The 14,380-nt window shown below is 44.4% G+C and overlaps 1 protein-coding gene across 1 annotated transcript in view; it reads right to left on the reverse strand.

Moving 5' to 3' along the window:
* Nucleotides 1–3,445: 3,445 nt before the first annotated feature.
* LOC142243898 (NFX1-type zinc finger-containing protein 1-like) overlaps nt 3,446–14,380 on the reverse strand; it is a 312,672-nt gene continuing 301,737 nt past the window's right edge. Inside the window, exon 32 of the mRNA XM_075316094.1 lies at nt 3,446–3,454. Coding sequence (XP_075172209.1) covers nt 3,446–3,454 — 9 coding nt within the window. The remainder of the gene's footprint in view (nt 3,455–14,380) is intronic.

A 14,380-nucleotide genomic window follows, 5' to 3' on the forward strand; every position in this document is an offset into this window, starting at 1 on the left:
AACCTCAGCACACATCTCACCACACATACACCAACCTCGCCACATAATCGCCCTAAACACACACAAGTCTGGTATTATCCTTCAAAAATAAAAATCTGATTAATAAGCAGCCAAACTACAAGAACAACAAATGTACCATATAGGAAATACGGCAGCTGTCAGTCACATGACCTGTCTATATGTGTATGTGTGAGCTAATATATACTGTCAGGAGGAGGGCTTTCTGTTGCCTGGAGATTTATCAGGCTGCCAATAGCAACCAATCACAGTTTAGCTTCTAATATATACTGTCAGGAGGAGGGCTTTCTGTTGACTGGAGATTTATCAGACTGCCAATAGCAACCAATCACAGTTTAGCTTCTATTTTGCTACAGTTAATTAATCTGAGCTCTGATTGGTTAATATAGGCAACAAAGGACATTCTCAGTATGTGTGAGATCATAGGATGTTAAATCTGTGTGGAATATCTGTGGTGTTGAAATATATGTTGTGAAATGCTTCTATTAGCTTAGTTTTTGCCTTTTAATAATTAAATTTCTATCTATTTGTTTTGTGGTGTTTGTGTGCAGAATAAATTTTTGTTAATACATTCTATTTTGTTAACAGCAGTTATTAACCCGGGCGAAGTGTATGTCCGGGATTGGCATCTGCACCGTCGCAGCTACAGCCACAAAATTTTGCACACTCACACTTCTGGACCCCGAGAGCGTCATAGGCTATGTTTTGAGGGGAAGTCTTAACCCCACTCTTAACAGTTAATCGCCAAAATACCTGCCTCCATTAAAGCGAATGGAGCTGGGAGCCACAGTGCAGCCAGAACTTCAGAAGAATGTGCAGCCACGCCCTTATATGGAATGTTGGCGTGTCACAATGCAGCCAGGGAAAGACAGACACAGACAGGATAAGAAATAGACGGGGTAAGAGACAGACACGAAGAGACAGACACAGACAAAGAGACAGAGACAGACACAGGGAAACAGACAGACAGGGAAAGAAAGTGAAAGAGACAGACAGAGAAAGAGAGGGAAAGAGAGAGAGGTTAAGAGACAGACACAGACAAAGAGACAGGGAAAGAGAGGGAAAGAGACAGACAGGGAAAGTGACAGAGATAGATAGACAGACAAGGAAAGAGATTGAGACAGACGGAGAAAGAGACCGAGACAGTCAGAGACAGACAGGGAAAGAGACAGACAGACAGACAAAGATAGAGAGAGAGACAGAGAGATATATACAGAGGGGGAGACAGACAGAGAATGGGAGAGAAACAGAGAGACAGTTACTATCCCGGGCGTTAATACATTCTATTTATACATTCTATCCCGGGAATGTTAATACATTCTATTTTGTTAACAGCAGTTATATATATACTAGCTGTAGTACCCGGCGTTGCCCGGGATAGTAACAGTCTCTCTGTCTCTCTCCCAGTCTCTTTCTGTCTGTCTCTGATGTCTGTCTCTGTCTGTCTGTATCAGTCTCTGTATGGAAAAAAACTCCGGCACTCATGATAGGTGAAAAAATGTTTTTGTTTTATTTTAATCAAGCATTCATATTCAGTAATTTATGTTGTGGCTGATGCCTTCTTCAAAAACATACAATTAATACCTTGGATATCCATATATATTATTTCATATCGTTATCCATATCAATATATACGTGTAATATCAAATGATAATATGATTACCAAGAGTGATGATTTGTTAAAGGGAACCTGTCATCAGAAATTTTGCTTTAACCTAAAAGTTTCCCCCTCTGCAGCTCCTGGGCTGCATTCTAGCAAGGTTCCTGTACTTTTTGTGGCCCCTTTTAAACCAAATTAAATACTTTATAAACTTGTACCTTTTGCTATGTAAATTTTGTAAATCGTCCATGATGGCGGGCTCTCTGCTGACCGTTGCTGTTCCTCCAGCAGATTTACGCCGCCCCCCAATGCTGAATTTCATATCTCAGGACGCCGCCCCTGGGTGCCCGTGGTCCCGCGCATGCACTGTGCGACTGTAGCGGGACTGTGCACTGTGTGTACGTGTGACCGCTGGTGACGTTTTGCGCAGGCACGAGGTTATGGGCGGCGCTGTGAGTGTCATCAGCAAGTGCCGCCCATAACCTCATGACCGCACTTTCTCCTCTTCCTCCAGCGTTCTGCGCAAGCGCTTGCTGGCCAGGTGACCCGACGTCACCTCTTTCCCATATTGCCCTGCTGCAAGGTCAGGTCATTTGGCCGGCGAGCGCTTGCGCAGAACGCTGGAGGCAGTGGGGGAAAGCGCGTCCACAAGATTATGGGCGGGCACTTGCGATGCAATCACAGCGCCGCCCATAATCTCGTGCTTGTGACACACTTCACCAGCGATCCTGGCGTGGGCGGCACCTTGGGCGCAGTGGGCGGCGCCCTGATGGATGAAATGGAGCGTGGGGGGATGGCGTCAATGTGCTGGAGGAACAGCAATGGTCAGCAGAGAGCCCGCCCCCATGGACGATTTACAAAATTTACATAGCAAAAGGTACAAGTTTATAAAGTATTTAATTTGGTTTAAAAGGGGCCACAAAAAGTACAGGAACCTTGCTAGAATGCAGCCCAGGAGCTGCAGAGGGGGAAGCTTTTAGGTTTCAAGTTAAATTTCTGAAGACAGGTTCCCTTTAAATACAAGAAGAACATCAGGCGTACTTCAAATCAGGATATATCTATAAGAATGATGCCCACATATAAAGATCAAAGCTATCATGTGTATAAAAGAGAACTGAAATGGTAATAACATACCTATTAGATGTTCTTTTGGGCAAAAGGCTCCGTTTTAATAAAGAAACACAAGACTATTCATTGGATTGCAGTATCTAGTCCTATGGGAAACAATCCATGTGTATATGAAAATAAATAAAACATCATGCAACAATAAAAATCATAGAAGTTCTTTTGTATAAAGATTACTTGCCTACCTCTAATGAAAGAGATAAAACTGACAATTTGTTTAAGGGATTCCAAAAAGGGGAGTGTTGTTAATGGAAACCGCTATAAGAGGCTAGTAGTAGAAGAAAATAAACATAGGATTATACCTCACTTTTTATATATAAAAAAGGGATCAGGAAGAGATGTCATATTTACCCATAGAATAAGATCTTGGTTTCAGACTGAAAAGGTATATATATTAATAACATACCATTAACGTGTCTAGTAATCAAGGAGAAAAGATAAAGATGAATCGAAAGCATTACCTGTGTGGCCGGTGATCAGCGGTGAAGTGTGCGAGTATGTGAACGTGGTGGGGTTTAAATGCTGAGGATGGGCGGGCATTACTAACGATTTCCTGCTATTTGGACCGCAAGTTGCTAGAGTGTATGGAACGCACGCTACGCGCGGGCAGTGACACCCGGAAGTGCGCGCATGCGCTGTCACAGTTTCTGTGTGCTAGTGAATTAGAACTGCAGAGGCTCTGGTGAGAAGCGGTGCTTTTTGTCACTGTGTCTGAAAAGAGAAAGGGGGAGAACTTATCAACATATGAGCGTATTGAGAAGTTTCCTACATTATAAAATCACTCTATAATCATGACTATTAATACAAGAATTATCGTAATAAGGTATCTACACATAAATCGTATCTCCTTTTGCCAACATTGTCCTAACCATTTATCAAGCATAATATGATTAATGAATTTAAATGTATACATACAGTCATATGAAAAAGTTTGGGCACCCCTATTAATGTTAACCTTTTTTCTTTATAACAATTTAGGGTTTTGCAACAGCTATTTCAGTTTCATATAGCTAACAACTGATGGACTGAGTAATATTTCTGGATTGAAATGAGGTTTATTGTACAAACAGAAAACGTGCAATCCGCATTTAAACAAAATTTGACCGGTGCAAAAGTATGGGCACCTCAACATAAAAGTGACATTAATATTTTGTAGATCCTCCTTTTGCAAAAATAACAGCATCTAGTTGCTTCCTGTAGCTTTTAATGAGTTCCTGGATCCTGGATGAAGGTATATTTGACCAGTCCTGTTTACAAAACAATTCCAGTTCAGTTAAGTTTGATGGTCGCCGAGCATGGACAGCACACTTCAAATCATCCCACAGATTTTCAATGATATTCAGGTCTGGGGACTGGGATGGCTATTCCAGAACATTGTAATTGTTCCTCTGCATGAATGCTTGAGTAGATTTGGAGCGGTGTTTTGGATCATTTTCTTACTGAAATATCCATCCCCTGCGTAACTTCAACTTCGTCACTGATTCTTGCACATTATTGTTAAGAATCTGCTGATACTGAGTTGAATCCATGCGACCCTCAACTTTAACAAGATTCCCGGTGCCGGCATTGGCCACACAGTCCCAAAGCATGATGGAACTTCCACCAAATTTTACTGTGGGTAGCAATGTGCTTTTCTTGGAATGCCGTGGTTTTTTTGCCTCCATGCATAACGCCTTTTTGTATGACCAAACAACTCAATCTTTGTTTCATCAGTTCACAGGACCTTCTTCCAAAATGTAACTGGCTTGTCCAAATGTGCTTTTGCATACCTCAGGCAACTCTGTTTGTGGCGTGCTTGCAGAAACAGCTTATTTCGCATCACTCTCCCATGTAGCTTCTCCTTGTGCAACGTGCGCTGTATTGTTGACTGATGCACATTGACACCATCTGCAGCAAGATGATGCTGCAGGTCTTTGGAGGTGGTCTGTGGATTGTCCTTGACTGTTCTCACCATTCTTCTTCTCTGCCTTTCTGATATTTTCTTGGCCTGCCACTTCTGGGCTTAACAAGAACTGTACCTGTGTTCTTCCATTTCCTTACTATGTTCCTCACAGTGGAAACTGACAGTTTAAATCTCTGAGACAGCTTTTTGTATGCTTCCCCTGAACAACTATGTTGAATAATTTTGTTTTCAGATCATTTGAGAGTTGTTTTGAGGAGCCCATGATGCCACTCTTCATAGGAGATTCAAATAGGAGAACTACTTGCAAGTGGCCACCTTAAATACCTTTTCTCATGATTGTATACACCTACCTATGAAGTTCAAAGCTCAATGAGGTTACAAAACCAATTTAGTGCTTTATTAAGTCAGTAAAAAGTAGTTAGGAGTGTTCAAATCAAGAAATTGATAAGGGTGCCCATACTTTTGCACCGGTCAAATTTTGTTTAAATGCGGAAAGCACATTTTCTGTTAGTACAATAAACCTCATTTCAATCCAGAAATATTACTGAGTCCATCAGTTATTAGATATATGAAACTGAAATAGCTGTTGCAAAAACCCAAATTGATATAAAGAAAAAAGGTTAACATTAATAGGGGTGCCCAAACTTTTTCATATGACTGTAAATATATCATTAAGAAAGGTAAGGATGATGGACCTCATAATCTCCACATCCTATCTAAAAGATATCATATTCTCTGTTGAGACCGTAAGGGGAGAGGGTGTTAAGTGTGTGAATCCAAAAGGATTCCCTTTCTTTGAGTTTTTTAACCGTATCCCCTCCACGTCTCAACGGTGGAATGTGCTCTAAAACTTGAAATCTCAGTTGGGAAATCATATGTCCACACTTAATGAAATGTTGGGGAATGGGTAACATGACCAATTTACATCTAATCATAGACTTATGTTTTCCAATGCGGTCTCGGATATGTTGCCCTGGTCTCGCCAACATACCCGAGACCGCACGGACACTTAATCAGATAGATAACATATGAAGTATCCCATTGTGAAAAAAATCCTTTATGTAAAAAAACTTTCTGGTTCTTGGATATGTAAATTGGTTTCCCTTGATTATATTGGAACAGTGAGGACAATGGAGACATGGATAATTTCCTTGTTTTGGTGTGGATAAAAATGTTTGTCTAGATTTAAGGGCCGTCGACCCAATATCAGCCCTCACCAATAAATCTCTAAGATTTGGAGATCTTTTGTGACTAAAGAGGGGAGGAGAGGCAAATTCTTATATATGAGGATAGGATCTATGTAGTACCTGCCAATGTTTCAGGATGATACCTTTTATAATAGGATGATAAGGATGATAGGTGTTTACACAGGTAATGAATGGTCCTTCTCTTTTGTTCTTATGAGAGATCCATTGATTTTTATAATAGGCAGAATTAACTACAGGTAAAGGATAACCTCACTCTAGAAATTTATCAGTCATTTTTTTATGTCTTAATTCACGTTGATCATATCTGGAAACTAACCTTCTTACCTGTTTATGTTGGGAAATAGGCAATGAGTTCTTCAAGTGCTGCGGATGGCTACTCGTGTAGTGCAGTAAACTATTCCTGTCCGTCGGTTTAACGTATAGATCAGAAGTAACGTTCCCTAAGGGGTCTATCTTTATAAGCGTGTCTAAAAATCTTATACTGAAAGTGTCAATATGTTGGGTGACGGTTAAACCTTCTACCCTAGTGTTCATGTAATGAAATAAATCATTAAATACTGTCTGAGATCCTGTAAAAATTATAAAAATGTCATCTAAGAACCTTTTATACATCAAAATGTGATTCTGAAAAGTGAAATGAGTATATACGTGCACCGATTCGAAATACGTCATAAAAATATTCGCATAAGGTGGTGCGACATTTGAGCCCATCACTGTGCCCTTTTTCTGGATATAAAATTGATCTTAAAACATGAAAAAATTATAATGTAACACTACGTTCAATAAATCCAGACAAAATTTCTTTTGCATCGATGAAAAATCACTGTATGTGTCAAGGAACCAGGCAACACTAAACAAGAAAATTGGAATGCACAGCTGATATAACCATTATATGGCAATCAGTGAGGGCGCTAGTCCATAATGGCATAACAATCAAGAAGAAAAAGCATGGACCCAAAAGCACTCAACTCACAGAATATTAATAAAAATTACAAAATGTTATTGATTTTAAGCATAAAAACATTTAAAATCAGAAAAGCCACCCTCACAATAATATTGTGCACAAAAATGTTAAATCTCATATCAAGGCATACAAGTGCAAAATTAGTGCAGGTTTTCAATCCGCAAAAATATCCTAGTGTTGAGCGGACCCAGACCGGCAAAATCCGGATCTGCGCGGTTTGAGCGGCAGATCCGAGTCCGACCCAGACACGATGCCGGACCCGGATTATTGGCAGTCCGTTCAACACTAATCCTAATCCAAATACCTTAGTTGCTGCAAAGAAATATGCCCTTGTGCACTATGCAGACCTGGCCAGGGTATAGAAATATAGCAGCAATCAAATAGCAGCAAAATGCATAAGAATAATCAATTCCAATAAGGTTATATATAGAATACATCAGTATATACATCAGTAGATACAGCAACCCTATCCAAAAATATACCTGGGAGGAGATAACCCATAGAAAGCAGCCATATATTCTCAGCTATTAAATCACCCAGGATAAACAGAGCCTGCAAATAGTGGTGGTGATTAAAACACCAAGCCCTACGCATGTCGTTCAATAAAGAACTTCATCAGGGGATGGAGGTGTATAGAGCAGTTACTGACATACATATATATAGACAGAAAAATCAAAAGTTTAAACAATACCGGTGTGTAATGCTGTCCTCCAGCTAATCGGCGTCAGGAAATCCCCCATACACATGTGTTGGAAACATCTACCTACTGCGCATGCGTGTATCTACGCAATATGATTAATAGTGGAATTCACAAAGGTACTTTACATTCACAATATCCAGACGAGTACTAAGCAGCGCTCTTTTCCTTTCACTTTAATTTCCTCTATTTACAGCCCCGTGTGCCCATACACTTATATCCAGATCAACATGTAAAGAGTAATACAGGATATTTTACAAAGTATTTCACCTTAGATGTTTATATTTTAGATTATTAGAAATATAATTTAAATCATCTCATTTGTGTTTATATCACTGAAACCATGGTAATACTTATTATGAACACATGGTGGCGATCAAGGAAGTCCTCAAATACACCCACTTATATATACAGTAAATAGATGTAAATATACGTTCACCATATATCAGAGCATGAAACCCCAAGATAAAAGATTCACATTATCTTATTGAATAGAGCTCTTTTACAAAATTTTCAGAACAGACACCTTCAATTTTAACATTCTTAAACCAACTTAACAATTATAGAAGATATGCAGATATTAATCTATGAAGTAAAGGGGGCTTTACACGCTACGATATCGTTAATGTTTGGTCGCCGGGGTCAAGTTGTTAGTGACGCACATCCGGCGTCATTAACGATATCGCAGCGTGTAATACTTACCAGCGACCTTAGGCGACCTCAAAAATGGTGAAAATCGTTCACCATGGAGAGGTCGTCCCAAAGTCAAAAATCGGTAAGGGTTGTTTAGCGTTGTGGTTCATCGCTCATGCGACAGCACACATCGCTATGTGTGACACCGCATGAGCGAGGAACGTCTCCTTACCTGCCGCCGGCCGCAATGAGGAAGGAAGGAGGTGGGCGGGATGTTACGTCCTGCTCATCTCCGCCCCTCTGCTTTGATTGGCCGGCCGCTTAGTGACGTTGCGGTGACGTTGCTGTGATGCCGAACGTCCCTCCCCCTTGAAGGAGGGATTGTTCGGCAGTCACAGCGCCGACGCCGACCAGGTAAGTATGTGTGACGCTGCGTAGCGATAATGTTCGCTACGGCAGCGATCACAAACAATCGCATGCGCGACGGGGGCGGGTACTTACACGCTCGCTATCGCTAGAAATTGCTAGCGATATCGCTACCGTGTAAAGCCCCCTTTAGTACCGTAGTTCCATATATTTTTTTTTTCAATCATCCAAAAGAACCTCCTGCCTGTCATGACGTAAAAACTAAATTAGTATTAGTATTTTTCTACCTTTTTATATGTACATATAGATATGAAAAGATTGTAATTATTCAAAAGGTTTTGAATTTTTAAATTTTATTAGTTTTTCCGTATAAGACCTCTATTTATAGATATCATGAAACATCATAAAGAGAAAGATTTTTTCTATGAAACCTCATAAATAAGAAGATTTTTTCTATTGTTACCCCTATATATGTATAATCCACCAAGACAATAAATTGTTATTGTTACAAGAAATTTATATAAATTAGTGTATACAAGAATAGATGATTATTATCAATCGAGATACGAATAATTGTTGTTGGTTATACGTAATAAACCATTTTTTAAAGATGACTTCCAAAAGGGGAGGTTCCCATCTTCTCCCAGTAATATTTTTTATATATGTATACATACATATCAAGGGGTCAGACATATATATCTAATAAACAGACATGTATTAAATCAGAGTTGGTTTTTGTAGACGGAAGTGTCTTTTGTTCCATCAAATTCTGTGCGAATCTTCCATCCCAGAGGTCTCATCCTCAAAATATACCTCTTCACTTATTTTCTTATGTAGGTTTTTCACTGTAGGAAAAAAGAGGGAGGGGGGAGGAAAATGGGGGGATTTTTAGAGAAAAAGATTGGAGAAAAGACGTCATCACCAAGAAAGATATAGGGCGAATCAAATTCATCATCCCAAAAAGCCTGTGAATAACAATTCTTCATTCAGGCCGCTTGGTGAAACACTATTTAAACCCCAAATCCAGCGGGATTCTAGTCTAAGTATATAACGAGGCGAACAACTCTCACTGTGTTGTGGCTGAAAAAGACATGGAGACTGATATTACACAGGATGGTGCTGCCACCTTGTGGACAAGTGCTGAAATTGCTCGAGGGGCGGACGCTGTAAAATCTGATCCCCCTCCCACAGGGACTGGTTGTACAGGAAAAAAGTGCGGGGAAAAAGACACTGAGCTACTGGAGCTGTACCTGAACAGACCTGCCTCGGACTGCCCTCATCGCTGACGTGTGAGGGATTGCCAGAACTGCTGCAGAGGTGATCCTGGACTCAAGGGACCTCTGGACCATCTCCTTCCTCCATAACAAGAGACTGTAAGCTAGTCCTCTGGCGAGAGGGCTGAAGATTTCCCCATCTCTGCTCCTTGGAGTCGCCGCTGTTTACCCGGAGTCCAGGCCTGCTACGTGGGAGCCCTCCCTCCTTGTGTTTTGGACTGGTAATATAACCCATAGGGCAAGTCAGGGACAGAATTCTTGGTTACCATTGCTGTTTTTTTTGTGTTCTGTGCCGTGTGTCCGAAGTTAGAGACCCGTATAGCAAACTCTGATTATGTGTGCTGCTAAGCCAGCTGCGTGTGTCATTGAAATGTTTACCAGTAAAGAAATGTACCCTTGCATAAAATCTGAGCGTGGGTATTTTGTTGGCGCAGATTATGGGAACTCAGCTGCGGTCAGACCTGCGGCCACTTCATCTGGCGTAGTCGGCAGGATCTGTGACCAGCAAAATCCCCTTCCGGTGGTAGCTTATAGTCAGACAGCTCCTCTGGCGTCTATTGTAAATCAAGTGAGAAAGTTTAATGGACGGAATTACCCTGTACCTGAATGGGCGGAACAACTTAGGTTAGTGGGGGAAATGTATAATGTTGATCCTAAGACCTTAGCAGAAATGGCTATGCTAACGCTGGAGGGGGAGGCATGGACGACGGTCAGACTGGAGACGGTTAGGGGCCAGCGTACATTAGATGACTTGGTGCGGGTGCTAGAGAACACCTATGGGACGACCAGATACCTGGGAACACTGCGCTACATGTTCTTCCAGCGTACACACTCGAGTGGGAGGACATTCCCGATATGCGAACGCCCTCCAAGTACTGCTGGAACAAGCCTGCAAAAATGGAGAAAATCTAGCTGGTACATCCTCCCGCGACCTGGTGCTGAGGGACCAATTCGTAATAGGACTGAGAGATCCGTATCTCAACCGCTCATTGCAGGACTTACTCCGGATAAATTCAGCCCTTACGTTTGCTGAGGTTAAACAAGAAGCCATAGAACGTTCTAGGGGACCTGTTATGGGAACAGAGACTTATACCGCTACTTGCAGATCCATGTACAGTACAAATACTCCGAACAGCGACACGGAGGAACTGAAGCAGATGGTGGCGGATTTACAGAAGCAGGTGCTGCAGCTCACATTAGACCAACAGGCGGATAGGCAAGTGAGACGGCAACCTAGCCGGCCTATGGGAAAGTGCTGGACATGTGGTGACCCCCATCACAGAGCAAACCGTTGCCCCCAGAACTCCTTCCAACCCGACCCGCAGCCGTTCCATCGAATGGACTCTCAAACACCCCAGCAAGTGGAGTTTCACTCGAAACAGCGGATGGAACCCCAGGCCTATTCACTAGAACCGCCAAGCCATGCCTCTCAACAGCGGGCACCTTTAAACTAGACACCCCGGCTGAGGAGGCTCACTCGACCGGGAAGACCACGGAGAAAAGGAGCCAACAAAAGGAGCAAGCTTGCATCAAACAGCCCTACACTGAAATCAATGCTAGAGGGGGTTGCCGAGCAAGGACTAATGGATACTGGATCCCAGGTGTCCACCATCTCTAATCTACCCATTCCAGTAACGGGAGTAGCTTGGATGAGCACCGAAATGTGTGGACAGGACACGGGAAGAGGGGGATAATCGTGGTCAAAGAAGGCTTCGGTTCGGAAACGCCCATGATTATTGGGATGAACATCCTGAAAGACCTGGACCTGGTATTGTTTACCAAGCGGGGACCCAAGTACTGGCAGGAAGTTACCACACACGGGGCCACCCGCCGAGCATTCCGAAGAGTGGTTCGGGCCTGCAGCCTACAGCAAATGGCAGAGGAACAACGGCCCATAGCCACTATCACCGTGCCTCGCCACACTAGGATCACCTTACCGGCTGAAAAGGAGACAATTATCTCGCTACCCCTTAGCACCACAAGACCGCTTGAAGGCGTGGAGGTACTGATTGAGCCGCAAACCCCGAGGGAGGGAAAACTGAACCCATTAGTCGCTCGCACTCTGGCTGTCGTGAAGAGGGGAAGGATCCCTGTCCGTCTGAGCAATACGGCTAGAGTAGGCGTCGACCTAGAAGCAGGGACACAGCTCGCCAGAGTCTACGCCCTACCTACAGAGGTGAATCCCAGGGGCCCCCTCCAGTTTGCCCCATCGACAGAGGGAGACTGGACAGTGACTGTCTCCGCCATGGCCACCACCACAGATGACACTGAAGCTGGAAAGGAGCTGCTAGAGAAGTGTCAGCTGGATACATCCCAATACTCTAAACAGGAAGTGTCACAGGTGGAAAAACTACTACAGGAACATCAGGCGTCCTTTGCCCGGCATGACACCGACTTTGGATGCACCACCAGTATCCAACATGAGATCCCTACGGGTAACGCTTCTCCTGTCCGTGAGAGATACTCGCAGATACCACCCCAGCAATACCAAGAAGTGAAAAGCCTCCTGAATTCCATGCTCCATGCCGGAGTGGTACGAGAGAGCCAGAGCCCCTGGGCTGCACCGGTGGTAATAGTTAAAAAGAAAGACGGATCCCTGAGGTTCTGTGTGGACTACCGCCGCCTGAATGCTTGCACCACCCGGGACTCATACCCTTTGCCGAGGATCGAAGAATCCCTGACTGCTCTGAAGAAAGCCAAGTACTTTTCCTCCCTGGATCTGGCCAGCGGCTATCGGCAGGTACCCATGAGCGAAAAGGACAGAGAAAAGACCGCTTTCATCCTACCCATGGGCCTGTACGAGTTTGACAGGATGCCCTTCGGCCTGAACAACGCGCCGGGAACTTTCCAGAGGCTGATGGAGCGCTGCTTGGGAGACTTCAATTTCGACTTCACCCTCATCTACCTTGATGACATTGTGGTCTATTCAGCAACGTTCGAAGAACATCTACAGAACCTGAGCCGCGTGTTCCAGAGGTTAAGGGAACATGGCTTGAAGTTGAAACCCAGCAAGTGCCGTCCTCTACAGCAGGAGATTGATTACCTGGGCCACAGGATCTCGGCCGAAGGTGTACAACCATCGCCGGAAAAAATAGCCGCCGTACGGGACTGACCCCAGCCCACAACTGTCAAGGAGGTCAGGGCTTTCCTGGGACTGGCAGGCTACTACCGTCGGTTCGTCAAGAACTTCGCCCGGCTTGCCGCACCACTGCACGACCTGCTTCGAGGGACCACCAACAGTCCCAGAGGACGCCGCATCAATTGGGGGCCTACCCAAGAAGAGTCCTTCCAAGCTCTAAAGGGTGCCTTGACGTCATCCCCCATCCTGGCATATGCAGATTACACCCTGCCCTTTCAATTACATACTGACGCCAGCCTACAGGGTCTGGGGGCAGTACTCTCACAGGTACAAGAAGGCAAGGAACGCATTGTAGCCTATGCCAGTAGGTCCCTACATGAAGGTGAAAAGAATCCCACCAATTACAGTTCATTCCGGCTGGAGCTGTTGGCCTTGATGTGGGCAATGACTGAGAAATTTGCCGGATATCTGACGGGGACAGAAGTACTAGTCCTGACGGACAACAACCCTTTGGCCCACTTAGAAAATGCGAAACTTGGGGCTATAGAGCAGCGATGGGTGGCTCGGCTCTCCAAGTTTAACTACAAAATTAAATATAGAGCTGGGGCTGAAAATCAGAATGCGGACAGCCTGTCCAGAAGGACATCCCCCTCGCCCACTTAGGACCGGGACGAAGAGCTGGAAGGAGACGAGATGCCTGACTTCGCAAGATTAGCCCGGCAGATGATGGATTGCCGCCAGTGTGCTGTGGATGAGGCTGGCACTCCAGTAGGGTCCCCACTGTACCCACAGGAATGGTGCAGAATCCAGGACCGGAATGCTGAATGTGCCCTACTCAAACAATGGGTGAAGCAGCAGCAGAAGCCGTCCTCTGACACGTGGTCACGACTGTCCACCAGTACCCTGACCCTGCTCAGCCAATGGGATCATCTGATTCTGAGGGAAGGAGTGCTATACCGGAGGATCTTCCTATCCCACATGCTGGCGGAGTGCCTACAGGTTGTAGTGCCGGCCCAAATGGCCCGTGAGATGGTGGGAGAAGCACACAAGAGGAACGGCCACTTTGGAATAGACAAGACCTTCCGGTGGGTCCAACAGTCCATCTACTGTCCGGGACTCCGCAAGCTGGTTGAAGATGTCTGCCAAGCCTGTCGCACCTGTGAGCTTTACAAGTCCGCTGAACAGCGTGCACCTGTCCAAACAGTTGAGACATCCCGGCCCCTTGAGCTGTTGATGGTGGACTACCTGTCAATTGGGACGGCGAGTGGTGGCTGCCAATACTGTCTGGTTATGGTAGACCATTTCACAAAATTCGCAGTTGCTGTTGCTACCAAAGATCAGACTGCCGAGTCAGCTGCGCGGGCCATCTGTCGACAGTTCATCCAGGTCTATGGGTGTCCGGAGAGGTTGCACTCTGATCAGGGGGCTTGTTTTGAAGGTCAAATTATCGAGGAGCTGCATCGGATGTATGGGATCCAGAAGTCCAGAACCACCCCTTACCACCCACAGGGGA

The sequence above is a fragment of the Anomaloglossus baeobatrachus genome, chromosome 6 (genome assembly GCF_048569485.1).
Source record: "Anomaloglossus baeobatrachus isolate aAnoBae1 chromosome 6, aAnoBae1.hap1, whole genome shotgun sequence".
Lineage (NCBI taxonomy): Eukaryota > Metazoa > Chordata > Amphibia > Anura > Aromobatidae > Anomaloglossus > Anomaloglossus baeobatrachus.